The sequence below is a fragment of the Euprymna scolopes genome, chromosome 8 (assembly GCF_053919585.1).
Source record: "Euprymna scolopes isolate OS-2025 chromosome 8, ASM5391958v1, whole genome shotgun sequence".
NCBI classification, from domain to species: Eukaryota; Metazoa; Mollusca; class Cephalopoda; order Sepiida; family Sepiolidae; genus Euprymna; species Euprymna scolopes.
This window is the reverse complement of record NC_136489.1, coordinates 160,253,831-160,281,740: the sequence shown is the minus strand read 5'-3', so window position 1 is coordinate 160,281,740 and position 27,910 is coordinate 160,253,831. Positions and strand designations below refer to the sequence as shown.

Genomic DNA, 27,910 nt, shown 5'->3' with positions numbered 1-27,910 from the left:
AAAAGCCATTCGAGGATAGGGATTGATGAGATGGATGGATTATCACATGAACGGAATGAACAAAATTTGATTACTTATGAGGACGGTTTATAACAAATATTAGACGATATTGGATTTTCAGATGACAATGTAGGGAAGCAGTACCATAGTAATGTGTTCAACAGATGGAAAGAAACTTTGTTCATGGAAATTCTATTTGGTGTTAGGCACATGGAAGAAAAATATTCTTTTTAGTTGGAGGAGGGAGACGAGTTCTTACTGTGAATGTCTTACAACAAGGAACCAGAGATTAGCGCTCAGCCGAGCACGTTTGATTTAAGTAATGATAATTGGATTAGAAATATCAAAGTTGACGATAGCTTCAAGAAAAATATAAATTTTAATGTTAAATTTATTTTTGGCAAGTTTTCTTCCATTAGATTTTTCCCAGTTTTTTATTAAAAAAAAAAAAAAAAAAAAAAAAAAAGAATCAGACGTTTTTCAAGTTTTGTGTTTGTTCAAAAGTTGTACTGCCAAGAAAATAAAAACATTTAAAAAAGTTGGAAGAAAGTTCTGCAGGCGAAAAAATCTTATAAAAAAGATTAAACATAAAAAAAGAACAAAAAATATATTAAAAAAATAATTAGATTTGATTTAATAAATATGCTTCATATGTTGCTGTCCAATGCCTTTTTGAATTTCATAGAAAATTTTTGATTTGTTTAAAATAGAATCATGATGAAAACGATGAAAAAAAAAACAATAAAAAAAACAAAAAACATCAGTCTGTTTTCAAACCGTGATTAGGGTCAATGGGAGTTTGATCAATGTTCTCCCCTTGAGAAAGAATTTTCTGTGCAGCAGCTCGGGTTTCTGCCTTTACCCGTCTTAATTCGGGGTGAAAAAATAAGACTAACATGATGGTGCAGCAAAATATCATCAAACCACACATCGTCAGGTTGGAATCTGGAAACAAACAACAAAAAATAATACAAATCGCATTTGAAATCAGAACGAAAATGAAGAGTTGTTTATTTTTTTTTTTACTTATAGAGACGACTGAACTGCAGATAGCATTAAGTTATTAATTAAAAATGAAATCATTTAGACTAGAAGAACCCGTGGAAAGTCCACGATAGTTGAAAATTTTTAAAACATCTATAATATAAAGGGCAAAAATCTGTTTAAATGTATGTATGTCTGCCTAAAACTTTTCACAGAGGTGACGGATTTTCACAAAATCGGTATCGGTTTAAAGCTCAACTCTTCGACCAAATATAAAAAAAAATTGGCCAAAAAACATTAATTCCTTCATCTTCAACTGGGCACATTTCTACAGGGTTACTTTTTTCGCCAATATTTTTGAAAGTCATCGCATCTTTTCGATTGTCTAGTCTTAATTTGAACCTACGTCACTTCCGATTTGGTGAAGGGTGCAACAGCTAACGCGTCACTTTTTTTCACATGCTTTTTCTCCTGCGCGGTATGGGTTTCAGCCTGCCTGCCTACTACCACTTTTTTTTTTTTTGCGCTCACAATTTTTCTTCTTTTTTTTTTTTTTGCTCAACCAACACCCTTACACACACCTCCACTTTCTCTTCCACCTTCGCGTCACGGGTTCGAGCCTGCCTGCTGAATAAAACTTTCTTTTTTTTGCTCAACACACACCTACAAATACCCAGGCGACGTCAGGCACCCAGGCTAGTCTATATATAGAAAAGCGAAAATGTGTGTATGTATGTATGTATGTTCGCTTTTTGTATATGTCCGCAAAAGGCTTTTTTCCAAGGGCTGCTCGCTCGACTCCCTCATTCTTAAAACTTTATATCATGTCTAAATCATAATATTAATGAGTTAACAAAGAGGGTTGTCTGTCTAATTAATTTGCCCGACTTTGAAATGTTAAACATTCCATATTTTTGGATTGCCGCGTGTTGCTTTCGATTTTTGGTATAAAAAAAGCGAAACTCGATTCGAATATCCAGCTCCCTAACCCGACGGCCAGTGGTCTCCAGAAAGCGATGTAACATTTGGTCAATGTCGGCTTTTTACCGTCATATCAGACAGTTGCTTTCATTTCAAGACACTCCCCTAACAAATGGGGAGTTGCTTTTCGTTCCCCAAAGTTCGGTAAAAGCTGTCCTGCACAAAATCTTAACTGCTGAAAAGTCATTGCTTACATCATGTTTCAAGGTCAAACATTACATGACTTAACTTCCTCGCACCTGTCAATTTCATTTTATAAACGTTAACTTAACACGCTTATCAATTCCTCTTCCCCCGTGGCCGAGATGGTTAGGTGTCTGGCTTTTTTCCGTTTCCACTTTCACATCAAGGCTTTGGGGTTCAAGCCTACCTTCCAACTAAAACTTTTTTCTTTTACACCTCCAAACACCCGGCCATGTTTGTTTATTATAATTTAGATTATTATGATTTAGACGCGATATAAAAAGTTTTAAGGAGCGAACCAACTGACAATCACAGCGAAAAAAGCCTTTTGCAGACATACACAAAAAGCGAACATACATACATACATTTTCGCTTTTATATATATAGATTAAATCAAAGTCACCATTCACCCACGTATGGAGCATTTTTGCCACACCTGCAATGGTGTATCTCTCACTCTTAGACAAGGTGAAAAAAAATAAAATAAAATGGTCTCAAAACTAATAAATCCTGCACTGTCGGCCAAACTACAACCTCTCTGTCCCATGAAAGCAATGTTGCATCTGTATTTTACAAGTACTTTAATGGAAAGTGCTCGGAGTCACACCAGAGAGCATCTTATATCTTTACAAAGCCCCAAACATTAAGCAAAATTCCATGGTTTCAATTTATTCTCAAGACCTCTTAAGTTTTAGATATTTTCTAGAACCAAAATAAGAATACAGATTCTCGATATAAGGTTTAGTCTCATTATAATAAGGAAATACAAAAGCGGAACAAAACTCTTAAGGAAATTAATTTTGCCTGTTACGAGATGGGTAGATATCTATACTCCCTTTGTTTGTTTTAATTTTCTTATCACTTTGTTTTTGCTGGGGATGGGGAATTCTACTGGATGCCAAACATTCACCCATGAGTTTGGTTACTCCAACCAAGAGATCTTTTTAAGATTCTAAGCGTCCCTTTTAAGTGCAATTGTTTTGTATTTCCCTTGCACTTGGTTCACCGGGTATATTCGCAAGGTAGTTTTTGAAATTCTTTTTCATTAGTCCGGTTGCTCCTATAATGACTAGTATGATTGATACCTTAAGATTCCAGTTTCTATAATTTTTTTTTTTTTTGTGTGTATTGAAATTCATATTAAAATCCTTTTTTTCTATTTTTTTTTTTACAAAATAAAATACAACTTTGTTATATATGGATCGTAGAATTGCATTCATCCGCAAAAGATCTAGCTAATTTGCATATTCTTTTAAACATTCATTTTAATTGGTTCCCTATTAGTTTTTTCAGTTTTCTTATGGGATGATCATCTTTAGTTATCTATTACGTGTAATCATATTCATGCAGTGGTTCAATTCGTATTGACAATTATCTTTTTTATTTTCTCTTATATATATATATATACACTTGTGCCCGATATTATTCATACCCCCCCCTTGAAAATTGAGTTTATTAGATGTAACTTTGTAAGAATTTATTGTTTACGTCCATATTGATACATATTCTTTATAAACCTCTTCTGATCATTTTCGTCATTTTAAAATCTCGGGATACTTGTAATAAAAGAAATATACAGCTATTTATAAAATCTGCAAAGTTCAAAAATAATCATACCCTCTTATTTTTTCAGTATTAATCGAGTTTCTGACTGTCTGTTTCCTGTTTGATTCTTATTTTGAATGCTTTTATACAACCTTTGATTAATTTCATTTCGTTTTTTGTATTTTTCAGAAATTAAAATGATATCAACTGAAAACCAATAAAAGAATAAAAATTATTAGAATTGGGAAGAAAAAAGAGCTTAGTAATGATCTTAGGACTAAAATTGTGAATTCACATAAGGATGGTTTAGGTTACAAGTCAATTTCCAAGAAATTTGAGGTCCCTACAGCAACAGTACAGAGCATCATCAAAAAATTCCAGAGCCACCCCACAACAAACAACTAGATTGGTAGAGGAAGGAAAAGGAAACTGTCTGCTAGAGCCACCAGGAATATTGTAAGAAGTGTTAATGCAAATCCAACCACCACTACTAAGGACATTTTAGAAAATCTAGAGTCTTCTGGCATAAAAATATCAAGGCAAACATTGCAAAGGACTCTGCATGAAAATGGTCTGAAAGGAAGAAGACCAAGAAGGACTCCATTGCACACCGGAAAACACCTTGCAGCACGTCTAAAGTTTGCTAGGACCCATGTGAATTCTCCAGAGTCCGTTTTCCCAAGTATTTTGGGGACTGACGAAACAAAAATTGAATTGTTTGGCCATATGGATGCTTCTTACGTTTGGAGGAAGAAAGGAAAAGCTTACAACCCAAAGAACACCATACCCACGGTGAAACATGGTGGTGGTAGCCTAATGTTTTGGGGCTCCTTTTCGGCTAGTGGTCAACGTAGTTTGGTCAAGATAGTTGGAACCATGAAGAAGGAGCAATATTTGGAGATACTCCAAAAAAACATTAGACAGGATGGGGAGAAGCTCCATTTAGGACGAAACTGGGTCCTTCAACAGGATAATGATCCAAAACATACTGCCAAAATAGTCAAGAAATGGTTTGAGGATAATCAAATTAATGTTTTGGAATGGCCTAGCCAGAGTCCCGACCTGAACCCTATCGAAAACCTCTGGCACATAATGAAAACTGAGGTTAAAAAGCGGAAACCTAGAAATTTGAGGGAGTTGGAGAACTACTGCATTGAAGAATGGTCAAAAATCATTGTTGATGCTTGTAAAAACCTTGTTGATAAATATCCAAAACGGTTACAGGCAGTTATTAAGAATAAAGGGCATGTTATTGACTATTAGTAAGAGAGGTATGAATAATTTTGAACTAGTGCCATTATTGTTTTTCTTTGTATAATGTTTCAAACTTACATAATTTATTTATTTGTTGAGTTTAAATTAAATGTTTATGCTTGATTTATTGTTTGAAATCCCTTTAATGTTGTCTACCTTCTGGTTTGAGCAATATTCTTATAGAAATCTCAAAGATCCGAGGGGTATGAATAATATCGGGCACAAGTGTATATATATATATATTTTAATCTTGAATTATAAAAGTCTTACCTTCATGATTGCATAATTTACATTTTGTACCCCCCAAAGGATCATGATATATCTTCTATAATCTTATGAATTTTTTTTCTTTTGTGTATTGATATTCATATTAAAAACCCTTTTCTTCTATTCATTTAAAAAGAAAATACAACTTTGGTTTATATGGGTCATGGAATTGCATTCACTAGCAAAATATCTAGCTAATTTGCATATTCTTTTAAACATTCATTTTAATTGGTTCCCTATTAGTTTTTTAAGTTTTCTTATGGGATGATCATCTTTAGTTAACTATTACGTGTAATCATATTCATGCAGTGGTTCAATTCATATTGACAATTATCTTTTTTATTTTCTCTTTTTAATAATTTTTTTTTTCAGAAACATCAAACCTTTTGAAGTAGAAGTTGGTTGGTTGTTTTACGGCGTATCAACCCTTTTCAGGTTATTTGATGCCGAATCTAGTTATTTTGAAGAAAATTTTTTTAATAGAATATATATATATATATATATTTTAAGTCAGTTTCTATTTAACTCATAGTTGGGACCCTAACAAGTACTACCACTCCGGGTCAGAGTGGACCTGGGAGCAATGGCAATTAAAGGGTGGCTCCACATTCCCCAAAGCCCACAAGCTGGGATCCCACGATCAGATATAGTTTAAGGTCATATCCAGGACCTTTGGAGTAGAAGAAAACTATTATTTGTCGTACATTTCTCACAGGAACTTATGCAAAATTAAAAATTTACTTATATATGGGGTTCAGTTGAGGGGGAAAAAAAAAAAAAGAGTTTCTTGGGTACTCACTAATAAATTGGTAGCCACTGTCCAAATTTAATCTTCTTTTGCGATTATCAAAACTAAGCCTGTCTTCAAGAATTTGCATTACGCATCAATTGTATTGTTCTTATATAATTTCTCTCCATGCAACACATGTCCTCAACCCTCACTAGCCAGGTTTTACTTGCATACATGATGATATTGCATACACATGCCTGATAGATTCTTCTCTTACTCCGAAACTGGTAACACTATGTTGGTTAGTAATAATAGAAGTTCCTTGAATTTACTTCATCCACTTCTAATTTTTGACATCACAAGTGTACCTGTTCCACCCTGTGCTCCAATGATATCACCAAAAAATAAAATGTTTTTTCTTTATTTATTGCGGACTATTAATTTCAGCTTTCTTAGTTATTGCTTCACGACGTTTCGGCCAACTATTCCTCTGGCCTTCGTCAGGTGGTAACTGCGACGGATAGGAACTCCAAATCTCCTCACTGCATTCTCAGCAATTACTGCCATCCGTAGTTGTTGTCGTCTCACCACGTTTTTGGCCAAGTAAACCTCTAGCTGGCTTTGGGTAGGATTGAAACCGCTATCTTCAGACAATTCTCACCTGGAACCGTAGAGATTCAATGTCTCTATCAACTAAAAGCCAAGTACGGCCAAGGATGGAATACTGCTGCCATATCTGGGCAGGAGCTGCCAAAAACAGCCTATCATGCCTTGACAGAGTACAAAATAGACTTCGTGGTTTAGTGGGGGATGCCCTTTTCTCTACCCTGCAACCCCTCTCCCACAGAAGAGACGTTGCAAGCCTATCCTTGTTTTATCGTTATTTTCATGGCAGGTGCTCGTCTGAACTCCAATCCCTGATCCCCCCTCGCCAATCTTTCACGAAAAACACCCGTCTAGCTGAATCCACTGTGAAAAATTTCCCCCACTCTATATCTGTGCCTAAATCAAAACGCGGATTTCATGAACAAAGCTTCTTTCTTAGAACTGCACGCCTGTGGAACTCTGTTCCGTCTGCCTGCTTCCCTCCGGACTACAACTTGGATGTCTTCAAGTCTAATGTTAACAAATTCCTAATGAACCGCCCCCTGAAGTAAACACTTCATCAAATCTCCTCACTAACATAATGTACTTGCAATAACCCTTATCCCTGAGTGGCTTCCGGGCCTTAATAAGTGGTGATCTCTGTGTAAAAAAAAAACAAAAAAAAAAAAAAACTGTGCCACGGTGACGAAGGCCAGAGGAATAGTTGGCCGAAACGTCGTGAAATAACAACTAAGAAAGATGAGAATAATAGTCCGCAATAAATTAATATAAATAATACTCATCTCAGTAATGAATTCCAATTAAAAGATAAAACGTTTTTCGTTATTGATTTTGCAGTTTAATTTACTAGACGAATGAATATTATCGTAAAGCGAAATTCTTCTTACATGTATAGTCGAGGGTTTGCACTTGTCCAGTTGTACTGTTTGTGTTACATTTTGCGTGCATGATTTCATATTCAGGTAACGGAACGGCCAAGGCTTGCATAAGAATGATGAAAACAATACCTTGCAGTTGCCTGTGAAAGGGAGATAAAAAAAAAAACAAAAACATTTAACATGAAGATTATATTGTACAAGAGAAAATTAATAGAAAAAAGAAATTGCAGAAATATTGTGTGTGTATATGCTGCAGTCAACCATGAGACACAGAACTGGAAATGCGACACTTGTGAATGAGCGCTTTTGTCAAAAGCTGGCTACGTCAACCACCTTAAGTCACACAAAACTCCTGTTCAGGTCAACTTTGCACCTATTAGTCCGAACCAGACGATCTGTTTAATATGCAGCAAAGTTAGCAAGTTTACTGCTGGTTTGAGAAGACATGTGATTATTCATAGGAATACTCTTCAACCTCCAAAGGAAGTTAACTCAGTGAAAATCGCTCAATTTGTATGTCACATCTGATTCAAGATGTGCAAATCTGTGGTGGATTATCTTTTTATTTGATTTTGTTTAAAACAAAATTTTCCACCGCTGGTGTTAATAATAAAATAATATTTATTGATTTTAAACTATCAGTAATGCTAAAATCTAGTATCAGACCTGACCGAATGGTTAATTGTAGGTATAGACCGATTCATACCATCCAAAAAATTCCAACAAAAACCTAACAGCCAGCCATAGTTATCCCCAGAATGTGCTCTTGCCATCGTGCACAGAAATCACTTTTTCCATAACTACCAACATAATAGATGTACTGAGACTAAAGCTGCTTTCAGGACTGCCAGCAACCACTGTAAAAGAGTAATAAAAAATGCAAGAGAGCTATATGCTCAGTCTGTTAAATCCAAAGTAGCTGAGCAGCGGCTTGGTTCCCACCAGTTTTGGAAAATAGCAAACAGAATCCTGAACAGAAATGTGCGTTCTATCCCAACTATCATCAATGGACCTGAAGTCATCTCATCAGCATTAGACAAAGCCAAACTATTTGCAAAGAACTTCGCAGCTAATTCTACCCTATGCGATCAAGGCCATCAACTCCCCATATTTCCTTCTATAACAGACAATACACTATGCAACATACAAATATCTGTGCGTGATGTCGCCAAGCTAATCAAGAACCTTGATTCTAGTAAAGCAACTGGCCCTGACGGCATTCCAATTATAGTGTTGAAAAAGCTCCAACCAGAACTTGCCCCTATACTTACAAAATGTTTAAGCGTTGCCTTAATGAAAAGTGCTTCCCAACACCCTGGAAAACCTTATCAGTATGTCCTGTATTTAAGAATTCAGGTGATAAGTCATCTCCCTCTCAGTACAAACCAATAAGTCTCCTGTGTGTCATGAGTAAGTTGCTGGAATCCATATTAAATAGATAAGTAGGCAATCACCTAAGCAGACGTGCTGACGGTTATATCTCATAGGATTAGTGAATCTCTCAACAAAGGTTTCCTTTCTAGGGCAATTGCTCTTGACATATCAAAGGTCTTCGATAAAGTATGGCATAAAGGCCTATTTCACAAGATTTACAGCTATGGTATAACTGGAAATGTTTTCTCAATCATTAAATCATTTCTCTCTGATAGGCTCATAAGAGTAGTGGTCGATGGGCAGAAATCAGAAGCCAACAGTATTAATGCTGGTGTCCCTCAAGAGTCCATCCTGGGCTCAACTCTCTTCCTGATCTACATCAATGATCTGCCAAAACACATACTTAAATCATTCGTTGACATCTATGCTGATGACATGACCATCTATGGCAACACATCAAAGGCTGTAAATGACAAAGTTCTCTCTGATTCTCTCTTCTCTGATCTTGAGCGCTTGGTACAATGGGGGAAGAGGTGACTGGTTACTTTTAATGCATCTAAATCTAAGCTTCTCTCTTTACATCATCACCGCTCTGATCCCCATCTGGCATCAATTGAAATGGATGGCTCTCGTCTTGGGGAGGGTCCATGTTTTGACAAGCTTCTGGGATTGACCTTTACTCCTGACCTGAAATGGAACACGTACATCAAATCTGTTGTCAAGGTCACTGGAAAAATGGTGGGATCCTTCTACCGCTCCAGTAGATATCTCCCTGCTGATGCAATTCTCTATCTATATAAAAACCAAGTACATCCAGGGATGGAGTACTGCTGCCATATCTGGGTAGGAGTGCTAAAAAATATTTTTCAAGTCATCCTCTCCTTTCTATTGTCTAGCCTTAATTAAAAACTATGTCACTTCCTGTTTGGCGGTGGTCGTAACAACAAAGACGTCAGATTTTTTCCCCTCGTTCTTTTTGTTCTTCGCGTTACGGGTTCGAGCCTGCCTTTCTACTACCACTTTTTTTGCTTAACACACGCATCCAAACACCTGGGCATTGCCGGGCTGAAATGCTAGTATATCTAGAAAAGTGAAATTGTCTGTGTGTGTGTGTGTGTACATTTACCTATCAAACTACTCTGTTAATTTTCAGTCTACAAACTCGAGATTTGATATAAGGGGTATTGAGATTTGGAAAAATCTTTTTAATCGATTTTCAGACAGAAATTTTGCTATCAAGGGGTCAAAGTTCAATGATTTGACTTTTGAAAACTCTGCCAAACTCCTCCACCAATTTTAGTTTTAAAAACTTGAAATTTTGAATGTAGGTTACTTGGACATGAATCAGACTTTTTAATTTGATTTGAGCCCAAAACAATAAATGTTAAGGTCAAAATTGGGGTCAAAATTTTAAAAAATTTGACCTCTCCAGTCTCTACCAAATTACTCAGCCAATTTCTGGTCTAAATATTTGAAATTTTACACAAAGTGTATTCAGATATAGGGCAAACTTTTTAGTTTTTTTAATCAATTTTTGGCTGAAAATTTGGCTGTCAAGAGGTGAAAGTTTAAAAGATTTTACCTTTGCGGTCTCTAGCAAACTATTCAGTTTAGTCTAAACATTTGAAATTTCACATAAAGCGTATTCAGACACGCAACAAGTTTTTTTAATCAGTTTTTGGGCGAAAATTTGGCTTCCAAGAAGTCAAAGTTGAAAGAGTTGACTTTTGCAGACTCTACCAAACTCCTCTGCCAATTTTGAAACACTTGAAATTTTAGATTGGACACAAGTCAAACCTTTTAATATATATATGCATACATATGCACATTAAGTTATGTGCATATGTATATGTACATAAAGTTATGAACATAGGGCCCGAACAAAGCTGGGCTGAACTGCTAGTATAATATAAATAAAGAACATTTTTCATTGAGATTTTTTTGGGGCCTTTTTCCAAAATATTTAGTTTTAAATATTTTTTTTATACTTTGATAACTCTTTTGTGTTTATGGTTACTGCCCCCCCCCCAGTGGCTGTTTTTTTATGAATCATTAAAATATGTGATTTTATAATAATGCAGTAATATATAACATTTTACAACATGACACTGTTTTTTGTTGAAATGGAAATAAAAATTAGTAGATACCATTTTTTTTATAAATGAAAATTCATTTTTTTCGCCTTTCGCTATCATAACGAAAAAGCGCTTTATTTTGTTTAAAGTCTTTTTTTTACTTTTCATGTGTTGTTATGAAAGGGAGATAATTGCGGTTAACTAACGTTTCTTCATTGGTTATGAAATCATTTATGTTGGGTTTTTTTTTTTTTGTATTTTACTTCAGTAAACTTTAAGAGATCAAGGGGCTCCTTCCTGGAGCTAACACTTGATTCCGTTATGATTTAAATTTATATCCGAGGGCTCTTTTAAGAATCTTGGTAGAATCTGCAAAGGTTCAACTCTGTTCCCTTTATGGCTGCTATCTGTATTTCATTACAGCCTGGTCTTCCAGGGATCGCTTCTAAGTATTTATGAAGATTCTTTTTTATTAAGCCAGTTAAGCCAGTTGCTCCTATCACAACCGGTATAATGTTTATTTCTTTCAGAGACCATGTTGTTTTTAGGTCATTTTTTAGGTCCTGATATTTTGTTATCTTTTCCCGTTCAGCTCTGTTAAGGCCGAAATCATTTGGGACTATGACATCAACAATGAGTGCAGTTCTTTCAGGCTTGTTCCATATAACAATATCTGGTTTGATGGCCTTGTCTTTTATGTATCTGCCCGCCTGTATGTCTTTGTCATAGAACACGGTCACATTTCTGTTTGATGTTATCGGTGATGGTTCATGTTCCCAAATGTTCGGCGATCTGTCAAGTTGCATCTCTCCACAGATCTTCCAATGGAGGTACTTGCATACTTTGTTGTGACAAGCAGTATAATGGCCATACGCCTTTGGATAATATTTTAAACTCAGACGTTCACTCAGCTTTCCTCGAAGCATGACTTCAACAGCTGGATTATACCGAGCGTCGCTGATGAAATCATAACAATGCTACGTAAAAGAAAATAGCAAAATGCTAAATGTAGAAACATAAAAAAAGAAAAACTACCGTAATTCTTCATTTTTATTAATTGTGTGAAGAAAAGGTTAGAAGTGTTTTATTTTTTGTCAAATTAATAATTTTTAAGCAAAGGTTTTTAAGAAAAATTTCAAAGAACAAGTTATTTTTTTTTTTTTTTTTAGTTTTTTTCATTTATTTATTTTTTAAAAACAAGTTTGTTTAAAAATGTGATTATTTAATTTTTTAAGGAGGAAAACTGGAAAAAAACTTTATTTTCAAATATTTTTTTTTTGTTTATGAAGGAAAATTTGAACAAACTTATTTTTTTTTTTAATCCCACTTACTTTTTAGGGGTTATTATTATTATTATTTTTTTTTTTTTTTACATATTTTTCACGTATTTTTTGGTAAAAAAGTTAAAACGAAAGTAGATGGGTTGGGTTTTTTTTTTTTTGAGATTTAGCGAAGAAGGTCCCAGTCCAAACTGACACTTCACATTCACACATCTCCAGCCATAACCGTCGGTAATTCTCCCTCTTTTTGCTAAGCTGCACTTGTGGCCGCATTTTGCACACTGTATTGTTTTTGTCAGTAGTTTCCACTGTCAACAAAAGTTAATTACAATGTCTTTTGCTCTTCTTTTCCTGAATGACTTGCATGTAAAAAATGGTGGCTTTTTAAAAAATTTTTTTTTCCCTCTTCCAAATCCAATTTCATGTCTGCTGCTCGGGAATAGCGTGTTGAATTTAAACTAAGCATGCAGCATGGTGATTGGCTGATCGCTATGCTATGTCAGACAGCAACTAAACCCGAACTGCTGATGTCATGTACCGGGGAAAGCTGAGCGAATGCTGAGTTACGTCTGATTTAAAGGATGCACTAGTTCCGTAACTTTGGCTAGCGCGTTTTCATAAATAACTGATATTAAAAGTAGCTGGAAATTACTTGAAGGTTTTACTGTTGAAATTGAATAGTTGAAATTTGGTAAAGATGCATTTACAACTGACTGGATTAGTAAAGCTTATGATTTGCATAACTTCAGATTCAGACAAGCACCATTAAATCCAGTAACTTCTAGTGATGTGACGATTCCAATATTTTCCACCCAATTCCGATACAATTCCAGATTCAAACTCTTTAAATTTCTCTATATACAGGGTGCATAAAATATTTGAGGGCACATATTTTTGTCATTTAAATGAAAAATATACTAATTAATGTTCTTTTTAGCTTCTAGAAGATCCCATAGCAAATACTACTATAACTAAGGAAATGAAAGATGCTGTAATAGTGTCTGCAAAAGCGAAACACTACAATTCAGAAATTGCAAGATTTCTAAAATTTCTGATGGTTTTCGATGTTGTTAGCAGTGAAGGCACACCATGCCTCATCATTTATTTCCACAGGGCCTTAAAGTCGAAACTCTTCAAACCATTGTTAAACTTTAGATAGGCAATGTAGCTAATGGAAGGACCAATGTCTTCCAACAAGATTCATCGTAAAATTCCACACAGAGGTATATTATATATTTTGCCGTGTTTCTATATAGCTTTTGTATCGAAATGTCTGCGATAAGCCTCGATAATTGAAACATATCAATAATAGAAGGAGCAGACGATTTTGACTACAGTTATCATCTTACAACGCCTTACATCGCAAGTGAATTTGAGATAGTTTATTAAAATACAAGAAATACCCGGCAAATAAAATAAGCTTTTTTGATATAACAGGGACGTGTGAGAAATGAATATTTAATTTTAAATTGCACCATGATACTTGACTATTTTTGTTTTAAACTTAAATTCAAGCCATTATCACCCCACATCCACATATATCAGGCATATATAATCAACAGAGAGTTCTTTGATATGGCAGAAGCGTGTTTGAAATTAATGTTTCTGTTTAGAGCACAACTGAACCAAGATACTTGACTTTGATAGAATTCAGATAAATAGGCTCTCAAAACACAGGATTGGATGACTGAGAATTTTCATGAACATGTCAGAACTTATGGCCTCCTAACTCACCAGACGTTAATCATTTGGATTATTATGTGTGAGGTGTCATTGAAAAGGAAGTTAATAAGCATCCTTATAATACCAAATTCTTTCTGATGGAAGCAATAGCCTGCGCAATGGAGAACATAAAGATCACCTGATCAAAACTTGTAGTCGCTTTCCAACTTGAATTGAGTTGGTGATAGAAACCGATGGAGGATATATACAAGATAAAATGTAGATTAAAAAAACTATATTCATTTAAAAAAAAAAATTTTTTTTTTTTTTTTATTACATTTTCACCCCAAACAAGACACATTGCCACTTTGATGTAGGGGCTACCATCAGAGACATACGCTACAGGGGTACTATGTGGGGAGTTGGGCAGCAAGATATCGGTTCACGTTACACTTGAACTTCTGCATGTCAGTACAGTTGGGGGAAGAAGAAACCCGGAAGGGAATTCCAAAGTCTAGCGGTTCTGGGGAAGAAACTACTGGAGTAGAAGGCTCTCTTACATCTAGGGATCTCTACTGTGAAGGGGTGGGATTTAGCTGTTTGTCGGTTTTTTCGGGGATATTTATATCGAGGGGGTACAAGTGTTTGCAGTTCGTCGGAGCATTCAGAGGCTGAAGCTTAGATGATAGTTCAGGACCTATTAGGTTGGTGACTCTCTTTTGAACCTTGTCTAGGAGCGAGAGACCAGTAGCAGATGCACCAGGCCAAATATGACAATACTCCGTACATGGGCGAATGGTGGCCTTATAGTGGTACAGGATATTTTTGGGCATTAGTAGCTTTCTAGCACGGTAAAGAGAACCTACCTTCTTTGAAGCAGTCCTGGCAATGCTCTCAATGTAATTGTTCAAACTCATGTTTCCTGTGAACGTTAGGCCGAGGAGTTTAAAAGAGGTACTTTCAGATAAAAAATCTTTGGCCATTGTTATTGGTGCTAGAGAAGGTTTCTTGTAATTGCTACAAGAAATTGTAAATTTAAACGATTTAACAGTTTCATTTTCTGTTTTTCTAAAAGTATGTAAAGTGTCCTGAGATAGCTTACGCGCCCAGTACATAGAGCTATAAAGTTTTTTTTTTATTTTTAATTTATTTTAACTTTTATAAATCTTGTGTAATATGTGCATGTATTTTTGCAAATGCAAAAATACATGCACATATCACCCTCCACAATTGATGCACATATCACCCTCCACATACATGCACATATCACCCTCCACAATTGTATTTTTGCAAATGCAAAAATACAATTGTGGAGGGTTAGGGTGATCTATACATGTAAATTTTACTGGTAAATTTAGTTTAAAATCAATAAAAATTTATTAATTTTTTTTTAGTACCAGCAAAGGAAAATTTTGTTTTAAACAGAAAGAATCATTTTTTGGCATCAGAAAATAGAGACAAATTTTTTCGATGCCGATAACTGATGCTCAAAAATGTTCTGATTTCTCAGATTCGTCATCCCAATGTTAGTCATTAAAAAGAAAAAAAAAGAGTTTAAAGAAACCAGTAAAAGGAGGAAGAGAAACATAGTTTAAAAAGAAACAAATGACAAATACTAGTTTTAGACATATACCATTGTCATCAACAACACCAACATAAACAAAAACGTCTATCTTCTAATGGAGACGAAAAAAATCTGTCCTCGTAGGGGATGTCCTTTTCTCTTCCCTGCAACCTCTTTCTCACAGAAGAGATGTTGCACGTTTGTCTCTGCTTTATCGTTATTTTCATGGCAAGTGTTCGACTGAGCTTCAATCTATAGTCCCCTCCCCCTCGCCAAACTTTCACAAGAAACACCCGTCCAGCTGAAAACACTACCAATAATTTCCCCCACTCTTTATCTGTACCTAAACCTAAACGTAGATTCCATGAACAAAGCTTCTTTCTTAGAACTGCACGCCTGTGGAACCGTCTTCCGTTTTCCTGCTTTCCAGCTGACTACAATATGGTTGTCTTCAAGTCTAACGTAAACAAGATTTTGATGAGCCGTTCCATATATAAGTTAACAAATTTACCGAATTTCCATTACTAACGATCACTTTATCGTCCAATTATCTACTGTACACGCTTTAACCCTTATCCTCGAGTGGCTTCTTGGCCTTGATAAGTGATGATGCCTTTGTTAAAAAAAAAAAAAGTATATCTTTTCCATTTATTTTCTTGATAATTTTTGCTTCACATAAAATAGTTGAAGTGCGACAAAAAAAAACATGACAGAGATAAATAATACATTGTATAAATTTCCAGAAATGTTTTTCAACTCCTTGTACATACCCAGAGATGAAGAGTAACCCTGAGCTTGTGGCTTCTGCAACTGGGTAGGTACATTCAACAGCAGTTTCCATACAGGCCGGGTAGAGAGAGAAGCCAAACATACCCATTAAAGCAATGCTAACAGCAACTAGAATTCTCTGGTTTTCATAGCGAGAAAACTATAAAAAAAAATTAAAACAGAAAATACTTTTTTTTTATTAAATCATTTTCATGTAAATAACATTTATCAAATAAAAATAATAAAAGAAAAAGAAAAAAAAAAAATTAATAGTAGAACCCCGGGATATGGTAGCCCCAAGGATACGTTTTTTTTCAGGTTACAATGTGGAATACAATATTTTTCCAGTCCCTGGATACGGTATTTGCCTCACTTTATGGTGTTATTTATAATATTATTTGATTATATACATGTGTATTATATACTGTTATATGTTAACTTTATATTATACAAGTGTACTCAACCAACATTGTTAATCTTTTTATTTTTATTTCCCTAATTGGTCATAGTTTTCCTTTGTCAAACATGCTTTTCAAACTTTTTTTTACAGTATTGTTTAGTCAGCCATATATGGCACAATCACGTTTGAAAAACCAGTTCCTGTCAAATGACCGAAGTTAAGCAATGATGAGCCTGACCAGTACTAAATGAGTGACCATTTGGGACTTCCAGGTGCTGTATGCACTCTCTGCTTATCTCGGCATTGTTTCCAGTTGTCCTGGACCTCTCTTTGCCACTGGACTCAAACAGTGCCGATTTAGGAGCGGTGTGGTTGAGGATTGCGCAACCTTTGCCTCACAATTGCAGCTGCCCCTACAGGGAGTATCCTTGCTCTTTCGAGACTGAACGAGGCATCAAATTAGTCAGGCATAATCACGTTGACACACCGGTTTTTGTCAGATCACCAAAGTTAAGCAACACTGAGCCTGGTCAGTACGAGATGGGTGACCAATTTGAGAATTCCAGACACTGTATGTAGGAAGACGTCGACACCTCCCTGCAAGGGTATGCAAAAACCTAACGTCGTCATCTTCCCTAACATGGATATATATGCTGCTGCGGAACACTTGTGAATTTCATACTCCCATGGAACTTCCTCCTTTAGAGGAAGCCAGTTAAGCCCGCATAGGGTTAGTGCCATTTCCATTCATTCCATCGTTCAGTGATTAAATTATTAACTGAACAAAATTGTTATAAAACTATAATTCTTATTAAGATAAAGTTGCTTTGATCTATTTATAAAATTATTAATGTGGGTAAGTAAGGCCTCCTATTTTTTTTTTACTCAAAAACTAAAATGCTGAAGCGAAATGGGAATGGTACCATTAAAACGAGCACACTTTGTGCTCCAGAATTTATTTTTCTACATAGTCACCACCATTCTCAATGCACTTTTGCCTATTTTAATGCCTTGGTTAACTGGAGTGCACTTTGTCACTCACATCTGTCGCCACTCTGGAATGAAAGAACAGTTGGAAATGACTTATATACCATACATTACGACCATCTAATCCCTACAGCCACCTACCTTGAAAATGCTGCTGTGAAACCTGACATAGTTACATGGAATAAGTCAGAGAGAGTTGCAACCTTGATTGAAGTGAGTGTTCCTAATGATGGCGGTCTTAACAGAGCTGAAAGAGAGAAACAGACCAAATACCAAGGTCTCATGTATGATATGAAAAGAAACTGGAACCTAAACGGGATATCGATCATACCAGTTATCATAGGTGCCACAGGACTTATGAAGAAGAACCTGAAGTCCTACCTAACTAATATTCCTGGTGAACCAAGTGCAAAAGAGATTCAGACAATTGCACTTAAGGGAACAACAAGGATAATAAAAAGAGCTCTCGGTTGGTTTCAATAAAAAGCGGGGCAATGTTGGCAGCTGGTTTGGCTGCCCCATACCCAGCATTACAATCTTCAAAGGAAGAAAAAAAAAAAAAAAAAAAAAGAATGCCTACTAAACACTGTCCTCGAGTGTCTAAGGTCTCTCTGAACAGGGGTTTGTCAGAACAACCTGGCATGAGGATACTTTTTCCATAGAAGTAAACCCTGACCAAATATTCAAAATCACATTTTTTATTTGTTGCCTAAATAAGATCTCACTATGGCTAACCCACATTAACTTTTACGAGGAAAGGTGCACCTTCTCATAGTGATGTTACCTCAAGTAATAGCACGAAGCTGGATACTCCACCAGACAAGATAAATTCTTGTCCTGGAATCCAGTAAGACCAAGAGACCAAAATAAAAGATATATTACGACGTATGAAAATGGTTAATTGGGGAGAAGAAAATTATGTTCTCAGTTTCTTTACTAACTCAGTGCTTGAGAGATAAAGAACTTTAATGGAACATTCGAATATCTATGTATCTCATATAGAGTTCAAGTGTTAGCCCCAGGTCGTGGGCCCCTTGATTCCTGAGAACTTTGACTGAAGTAAAATAAAACTAAAAGAGAGAAATCAAGGAACCCATCAGCTTCATTAAGAGGCACCAGTGAAGATTGATCACTTCAATTTTTTCTGCATCGAGGAATTCAGTGAGACATCTTTGATTTTGAGATACATCTATGGCAGGGATTGCTTTCATAGAGTCTCACGTTGTCAATATCTGCAACAGAGAGATGAAATTTCCAGGTCATGAATGCATAAGTTCAGTCATCATAACAATGCAATTTGCAATCCCTTCTAATCAGGACAAAATAAAAAAAAAAATAGGAGGCATTATTCTTGTAACATCCCTCGTAAATAACTTCCAAAACTTTCACTGTTTTTAAACGGCATTCAAGAGATGTTAATTTTGCTAGTGAAATGAAAGTTTAACCTATAATAAAAAGAGCTGAATTTTTGTTTAAAAAGCAGTTGACTTTTGTGCTCAACAAAGTTCAGATCGATGTTTACATGAAACAGAGTTGTTTGCTTCAGAAGAGATTGAATCGTTTATCCTTCTGCAGTTTAATTTGTTGCTGGCTATCTTGCTCTTGCTTGTTGCTGGATCTCAACATTTTGAACAGAGAGAGAGAGAGAAACTTAGCTGTCGTACAAAGCTAAGACTCTGTAACATCATCTGTGTATAGATACTCCCTCAGGCATTTGTCTATAAAAATGGTCCTGTGGCGATGGAAGTCATTTTTGGGTTCATGAACTTTAAGTGTCTGAGGGAGTGGCACTCGTCTGACAAGACGTTGCAATCATCATGTCTACCTAAAACTTTTCTCAGTGGCATCAGACTCGGTCGAAACCGGTACCGTCTGAAAGGGCAATATCTCAGTCGAATGATATGTGGAAATTAGAAAAAAATATGGTCAATTATTTCCTGTAGAAATGGACGTTCGCAATGAGGGAGGGTAACAAAAAAGCGTTCCTTCATGACAATTTAGCCAAACATGCCCGTGCGAAAAACGTACTTTCTTGAAATTAGTTTAAACAGAACCCCCCCCAAAAAAAAACGACGTTACTTTGCTGATGCGATCGTAGAGTAGTGGTTATAGTGACAGTACCGTTGTGTTAAGGTTGCACGTTTGTGCCGACATATCGGACATTTTTTTTTTTCCATTTTTAAAGTTTTAATATTTAAACAGGGTTATTTATGCCATTTTTTTTGTTCGCTTATTCTTTATTTTCCCATTTTTAAAAAAAAAATTTCCATCATGTTTTCTGTTTGTTTTTTTGTTTATTTTTCCAATTTTTAAAAAAAATTTTAACATTTAAACATTTGTTTGCTTATTCTTCATTTTATTATTGTTTTGATTTACCACCTACCCCCACACCTCATGCAGGCAACGCCAGATACCCCCGCTAGTATCTATATATATATATATATATATATATAAAAGGCAAAATGTGTGTGTGTGTCGCAAAAACTTTCGACAGGCGACTGATTTTCATGAGATCGGTATCGTTTTAAAACTCGACCCTTCGAATGACAATCGAAAAATTGGCCAAAAACATTCATTCCTTCACCCTAAACCGGAACTGGGCAGTTTTCTACAAATAGGGGTCGTTTTTTTTTGCATCGTCATTTTTGTAAGTCATTGTATCGGTTGGATTGACTTCGCTTAATTTCAACGTTCTGAACTTCTGGTCTGACTGTGGAGACATCGGCAAAGACATCACGTTTTTTTTTTCTCCTTTCCTCCTTCGCGTTACGTGTTTGAGTCTGCCTGTCTACTACCACTTTTTCCCCCCTTTTTCTCTCTCTCCACCCAAACTATCTACTGTTGTTGTAGTTATTTCAAAAAACCAGGTCAGTTTTATTTCAGTCCTATTATACTGAACCAGTAGCAAGAGAAACTTTAAATAGCTGTTACACTTTTACTTTAATACTTAAATTCTTATTTGTGCTCCCGTGTAAGATCAGGTAACCTTGCTAAGTAGATAATTAAAGGTCTGTTGTAATAGTTTAGAGAAAAGTGTGTCTCATTTGATGGTCATAAAGTTGCTGAGTCAAAAAAAAAAAAAAAAAGAAAAAAGTTCATACCGATTACATTTGAAGAAATATAAAGAAACTGAAAAGATAACGTTGTTTAAAAGCAAATAGTTTGATCAGTTGAAGATTATAAATTGCTGATAAAAAAGAGGCAAACAATGAAAGTGTCATTTTGAACAAAATATATATAAGTTTTTTTTTTACATTTCGTCTTTGGTGATCGGGAGATCTTATTTATTAAAAAGGAGAATAGAAGGTAATAACATACCACAAACATTAAATTAGTATATCTATATACTAATTTAATGTTCGTAGTATGTTATCACTTTCTATCCTTCTTTTTAATAAATAGGATCTTCCGATCAAATAATTTATAATCTGGAAACTGTGACACACGTATGTACGTACGTTAAAGGTGCTACGGTATAATTAAATATATATATATATATATATATATATATATATATTGAAAAAATTCGTGTTTCTCTCTTTTTAGCCTTCATTTCCATTTATCACGTTGCGTACACCTGATGGACTTCTTTTTTAAGAAAAAGGAAAAAGGAAAAAGAAAAAGGAAAAGGAAAAAGGAAAAAGAAAAAGGAAAAGGAAAAAGAAAAAGGAAAAGGAAAAAGAAAAAAGAAAAAGAAAAAGAAAAAAGAAAAAGGAAAAAGAAAAAGGAAAAAGAAAAAGGAAAAAGAAAAAGGAAAAAGGAAAAGGAAAAAAGAAAAAGAAAAAGGAAAAAGGAAGAAAAAGGAAAAAGGAAGAAAAAGGAAGAAAAGGGAAGAAAAAGGAAGAAAAGGGAAGAAAAAGGAAGAAAAGGGAAGAAAAAGGAAGAAAAGGGAAGAAAAGGGAAAAAGGAGGAAAAAGGAAAAAGGAAGAAAAAGGAAAAAGGAAGAAAAAGGAAAAAGGAAGAAAAAGGAAAAAGGAAGAAAAAGGAAAAAGGAAGAAAAAGGAAAAAGGAAGAAAAAGGAAAAAGGAAAAAGGAAGAAAAAGGAAGAAAAAGGAAGAAAAAGGAAGAAAAAGGAAGAAAAAGGAAGAAAAAGGAAAAGGAAAAGGAAGAAAAAGGAAAAGGAAGAAAAAGGAAAAGGAAGAAAAAGGAAAAGGAAGAAAACTTACCAATGAAAATCCAATACCAGCCAGGGAAGATAAACCAGAAGAAACTTTGATAAGTTCTACAAAAAGTTTTGTTCGATCTAAAATTAGTCCTGCAATAGCTGCACCAATGACACCACCTCCAATTAAAAGAGCACCACATAATCCTGAAAATGTCTGCAATTCGAAAATAAAATAAATACTTTGTTCGAATTAAAATCTCTGCGAAAAAAAAAAATTAAAAAAAAATGAATTCATGTTTTTGTTTTAAATATTTTGCATAGATGTGTGCGTATATGTATATATATGCATAAATGTGTGCGTGTATATATATAGATATATATATGCATAGATGTATGCATATAAACATATATATAAAATAGGTCCTTATTAAAAATTACATATTTAAAAAAAAATACAAAAAAGTCCCCATTTTGTTTTAAAATTCAAGCGCGACAATTCAATTCAAGCTACCGAGATTTTGTTTATATTCAACATAATTAAAACTTTATTTGTTAAAAGTTGTAAATTTTGACTTTCTTAGTTAAAAAAAACAAAAACAAACTATTTGATCACTGTATGTGGTTTTTGGAATATGACATCTTTATTCTGTGACAAGTATGTACATCAATAAATATTTTTTCTTTATAATTGTTATTTTTTTTAAATAAGTATAATTCTAAAAAGAATAGTAATAACGAGATGTGTTTCATACTGGAGTCGGGCTTAGTAGCAGTATAGAAATATACTTATGGCAAGTAAGTTACATGCTTCATTCTATAAGTACAGGGGTGCACACACATTTTCAGCATGAGAGCTACTTATGACATGACCAAGTCTAAATGATCTACCACCTACTAAAAATGCAAGACATTACTTATAAATATATTGTAAATTTGAATAAAATAAAATTTGGTTTCAAGCGTACTTGATGCATATTTTATTTTATTCAAATTAAAACAACGTTTCTATTGAACTCTCATTCTTGACGTTATTCACGCGTTACCTACGTACAGTTCAAATATTTCAAAATACAACCGCCAGATACAACGCACAGCTCTATGCAGACAGACTTCTTGCTCCAAATTTACATGGCAAGGAAGAAGAAAAAAAGAAACAAAACAACACACTGGAGATGGAGTCTACTTCCGAAATATATTTGTTATAAATTTCAAGCAAGTAAAATATTTGTTTATTTTCCTAATATTACATTGTGATTTGGCTTTCAAGCGCACTTGATGCATATTTTTATTCAAATTAAAACAACGTTTCTATTGAACTCATTCTTGACGTTATATTGTAAATTATTTTTATATGCAGGTGTACGTTGCATTATTGCATCAACCCATAATGCACAGTAAAGCTCTGCACATTTTTTGTCATTACCTTACTCTGATGACTTGCATTAGATGCAATCAGTCAGGGATGCAGTCTGGATAGTAGCTGCTAATAGTCTCAAGCAGACTTATAGATGCTCATCAGTCATTATAGAGCAGTATTTGAACTTTATGATCATGTGGGAAAAGGCTGATTCACAAAAATAAATGAAACCAAATAATGCAGTCAAGAAAGTAACACATTTATTGATGTTGTGGTCCTCTGTAAGTAAGTTCCATAATTGTCCATGGACTCTGCATCAGCTGAATGTTGACTTGGGGTAATGGGGGTAAGCGAGTTTTGGGTGGGGGTGGGGTTAAGATGTGAAGCTGATGTAGATGTGGATGTTTTCAGATAACCACTTCCCCTGCCCACCTTCTCCATCCAGTGTTTGACAAAAATGAACAAGAACTCAATATAATCATCTCAACGAATATATTTTCAAAGATTTGATGTGGCATGAGATGGCCTACACTGGAGCCAAAACCACCCAATGTCTGGATGCCTATTCTTATTGGTAGATGGTCTTTATACTGTATATCACAACAAAGTATGTAAATACCTCCATTGGAAGATCTGTAGAGAGATGCAACTTGACAGATCGTCAAACATCTGGGTTGGTTAGTTGGTTGTTTTTGTTTTTCGGGTTATTTAATGCCGAATCCAAAGATTTTGAAGAAAATTTTTTTAATAGAATATATTTGTTGTTTTCAAATCAGTTTCTATTTAACCCATAGTTGGGATCCTAACAGGTACTACCACTCCGGGTCAGAGTGGACCTGGGAGCAATGATAATTAAAGGGTGGCTCCACACTCCCCAAAGTCCGCAAGCTAGGGCCTCACCACTGGATATAGTTTAAGGTCATATCCAGGACCCGAACATCTGGGAACATGAAACACCACTGATAACATCAAATGGAATAGTGACCGTGTTCTATGACAAAGATTTACAGGCGGGCAGATACATAAAAGACACGGCCATTAAACCAGACATTGTAATATGGAACAAGCCTGAAAAAACTGCTCATTATCGATGTCATAGTTTCAAATGACTATGGCTTTAATAGAACTGAATGGAAAAAGTTAAAATATCAGGACCTAAAAAATTGATCTAAATACGACATGGTCTCTGAAAGAAATAAACATTATACCGGTTGTGATAGGAGCAACTGGTCTTAATAAAAAAGAATCTTCAGAAATACTTAGAAGCAATTCCTGGAATACCAAGCTGTACCAAAATACAAATAGCAGCCATAAAGAGAACAACATCTATTCTTAAAAGAGCCCTCGGATATAAATACCAATCATAATGAAAGCAAGTATTAGCTCAAGGACGGAGTTAGCGCCCTTGACCTAACCAGAAAGAAAGGGAAACATACTCAAAAAATCATCACAGTTTGAAAGAACTTGGTCTATATGACGTGCGGGACTGTCTGGACTATACTCACCTTAGGTGGATTGAAGCGGCTTCTTCCAAAGGAAGAAGTTTCATGGGAATATCAAACAAGTGAAGAATGCATGACCCCCCCCCCTCCCCCATGAGTGCATAGTGAATGAGGCATAAAACCAGAATTTTGCCAGGGTCATCCATACTGAATTTATATTAAGAACAATAGCCTCCACATTTCAGGAAAATCTAATGGATGGATCAAACGCTATGGGGCAAAAAGTGTTATTTTTGGCCATTTTGGGACATTTTTGATCTCTTTTAAGCCCTGGGGATGCCGAATCCCAGCGTAAATGGATAACGATGCAGTTTCAGGCCTTCACACATGTATGTTTGCATTGATCACTGAAAAACCACTATATAGTCAGACATATCATTTTTGTTAAGAAATATGAAAAAAGAGCCACAAAAAGGGGCGTTGTTTAGCACTAAAAGTCCCCGGGGATACAAACCAGAATTTTGCCAGGGTCACCCATACTGGATTTATATTAAGAACAATCGGCTCCACATTTTGGCCACGTTTCAGAAAAATCTAATGGATGGATAAAAAATTATGGGGCAAAACGTGTCATTTTTGGCCATTTTGGGGGCATTTTTGACTTCTTCTAGGTCCCTGGAGACGCAACGGGAATTTTCACAAAAAAATTTTTCTATTGCGCACATCTATTTAACGAAATACAATTTGAGGCAAAATTTCAAGAAAAACTAATGGCAATCTGGCAATCGTCTGGACACACAAACGCAAGTCCGTCTCCGATAAATCAGGGAATCAAAAAAAAAAAAAAAAAAGGAATACTTACATTATCATATCCATGAGGACATAAGATTTGCTGAATAAGTGTCGATAATGTCGTGAACAGACCAAGTCCTGTACCAAAGCTAAAACACAGAATCAAGTAGGATTTGTTGCGGAAAATCTACAACAGAATAAAAACAAAAGGAGATAACGTGAAAAATTCAAGAGGGAAAAAATCTTTTACTGGAAAAGAAAAAAGCCCAAAAAATATTTAAAAAAGAATTTTAATTCACAGAAATTCCAACTTAATTTTGAGTAGATGTTAAAAAAAAACAACAAAAAAACAAGCTGAGTATGCAGGATTTGTCCCCCCCCCTCCCCAAGCGAAAAATTTACTTTCATCATGACTAATGTTTGTTCAAAATTAAAAAAATATCCAAGGTGTGGTTATTGAGAAAAGTGTTAACAAATGAATGCATGAACAATTTGGGGGGCCATTTTACCCCTATAATGTCCCCCTGGGGGGAGGGGCAATCAGAGTTATCCTGGAAAAACCCGTTCTGGTAGAAATTTACTTTCACCATGACCAATGTGCAAAATTTTAAAAACCCAAGGAGTGGTTATTGAGAAAAGTGCGAACAGACAAACGATTTTGGGGCAATTTTACCCCTATAATGTCTCCTAGGAGTGTGACCAGAGTTATCTCAGGAAAATCCGTTCTGACAAAAATTTAATTTCACCATGACTAATGTTTGTGCAAAATTAAAAAAAAATCAAAAGCGTGGTTATTGAGAAAGAATTTTGTTAAAGTAACTTTCAAGGTTTTATTCCTGATCAAGAAATTATTAACCATTTTATCTTCAACAACCCCAAACACCTTTTCAATCTGCATGTGTCTAATGCACATGGACATGCCTACAAAGTCAGAAAACAGCACAGATTTCATAACCTTTTGCAAACATTTTTTCACGCTTGGATCTGTTAAAGAATGAAACAGCCTGCTTCAATAGTTGAGTGTAAAGTCACTGCATTCCTTAAAATCCTTATGGTTTCCAAAATTTGCAAAAAACTATACCAAATGCCCTCTCCTCTCCATGCACACACGCACACACACACACACACACACACACACACACACACACACACCATGATTCATACAATTCACTGACAATTATGCATTCACGTTTGATTAAAAATTTTCGGTTTAATAAAAAAAGGCACATTTTTACTGACTTGTTTTAATCCTATGAAAAACGGTTCTGATTTTTCTTCAGCGCTCACAGTTGGAGGGGTAGGAGGAAGGGAGCTACATACACCAAATGTTGCCATCAATACGGATATTACAGCTGGGATGGAATAAATTTGTAACTGAAAAAGAAAAAAAAAGTGTAATCAGTATTAAAAACTGTGAATCATTAAATACAATCTGAAAATGTCATAATTAAAAAAAATTTTTTTAAAATTAAAATAAAAAATTATTTTGGAATTTATTTATTTTTTTTTTAAATAATTAGAAATATTAAGAAATTAAAAAAAAAATAAAATCAATACTTAAAAACTAATTTAAATGTAATGTGAACAAGCCAAGCATGTGGACCCCTACCCCCAACGAGTGAAAAATTTACTGAACTGACTACTGAAAGCGAGTCAAGATTTCTAGTCTTTTCTTTTTTTTACTGTAATCCTCTAAGGAAATTAAAAGAACTCTTCAGCAACACAAAATGGCCACTGACAAATCTCGGCTCCAATGTTCTCTCTTAGCTGTCAAAAACTGTTGCCCAGGCCACTGGAAAAATGGTGGGATCCTTCTACCGCTCCAGAAGATATCTCACTACTGATGCAATTCTGCCAAGTACATCCAAAGATGGAGTACTGCTGCCACATCTGTGCTGGAGCTTCAAAAAACAGCCTTTACAAAGTACAAAATAGACTTTGTGGCTTAGTGAGGGATGCTCTCTTCTCTTCCCTGCAACCTCTCCCACAGAAGAGACGTTGCGAGCCTGTCTTTGTTTTATCGTTATTTCCATGGCAAGTGCTCGTTCGAGCTCCAATCTTTGGTCCCCCCTCGCCAATCCTTCATGATAAACACTTGTCTAGCTAAAACCATTGTCAGTAATTTCCCCCACTCTTCATCTGTACCTAAATCAGAACGTAGATTCCATGAACATAGCTTTTTTCTGAGAAGTGCATGCCTGTGGAATTCTCTTCCGTTTGCCTGTTTCCCACCTGACTTCAACTTGGACATCTTCAAGTCCAACATAAACAAATTCCTGATTAATCGCCCCCCCCCCTTAAGTAAGACACTTTATCAAATCTCAAAATCAAACTATTACTACGATATTATCCCATTGATTATTGTACACAAAATAATCCTTATCCCCAAGTGGCTTCCGGGCCTTGATAAGTGGTGATCCCCATGTAAAAAAAAAAAAAAAAACTAAACTTCCTCAATTTGTTCTTAACATAATTGTTCTCTTATGCAAATGAATACCATTTAAAAGAAAATCTAATTTTTTTTTTTTTTTTCACTCACATTCACTCCTAACAAGATATATCGCCACTTGGACGTAATGAGCTACTATTTGGGATCATGCTTAGGAAAGATTAACAAGATGTTGGTTTACATTACATTTAAACTTCTGCATATCAGTACAGTCAGGGAAGCAGGAA

The 27,910-nt window shown here is 35.2% G+C and overlaps 1 protein-coding gene across 1 annotated transcript in view; it reads right to left on the bottom strand.

Annotated features, from left to right (window-relative positions):
- Positions 1-610: 610 nt before the first annotated feature.
- Positions 611-27,910, bottom strand: part of LOC145283905 (solute carrier family 49 member A3-like) — a 68,221-nt gene continuing 40,921 nt past the window's right edge. Inside the window, exons 5-10 of the mRNA XM_080133006.1 lie at positions 26,474-26,608; positions 25,305-25,421; positions 21,705-21,857; positions 16,154-16,311; positions 7,438-7,568; positions 611-945 (exon numbers count right to left, since the gene is read on the bottom strand). Of these exons, the coding sequence (XP_079989132.1) occupies positions 761-945; positions 7,438-7,568; positions 16,154-16,311; positions 21,705-21,857; positions 25,305-25,421; positions 26,474-26,608 (879 nt within the window). The 3' untranslated portion in view covers positions 611-760. The remainder of the gene's footprint in view (positions 946-7,437; positions 7,569-16,153; positions 16,312-21,704; positions 21,858-25,304; positions 25,422-26,473; positions 26,609-27,910) is intronic.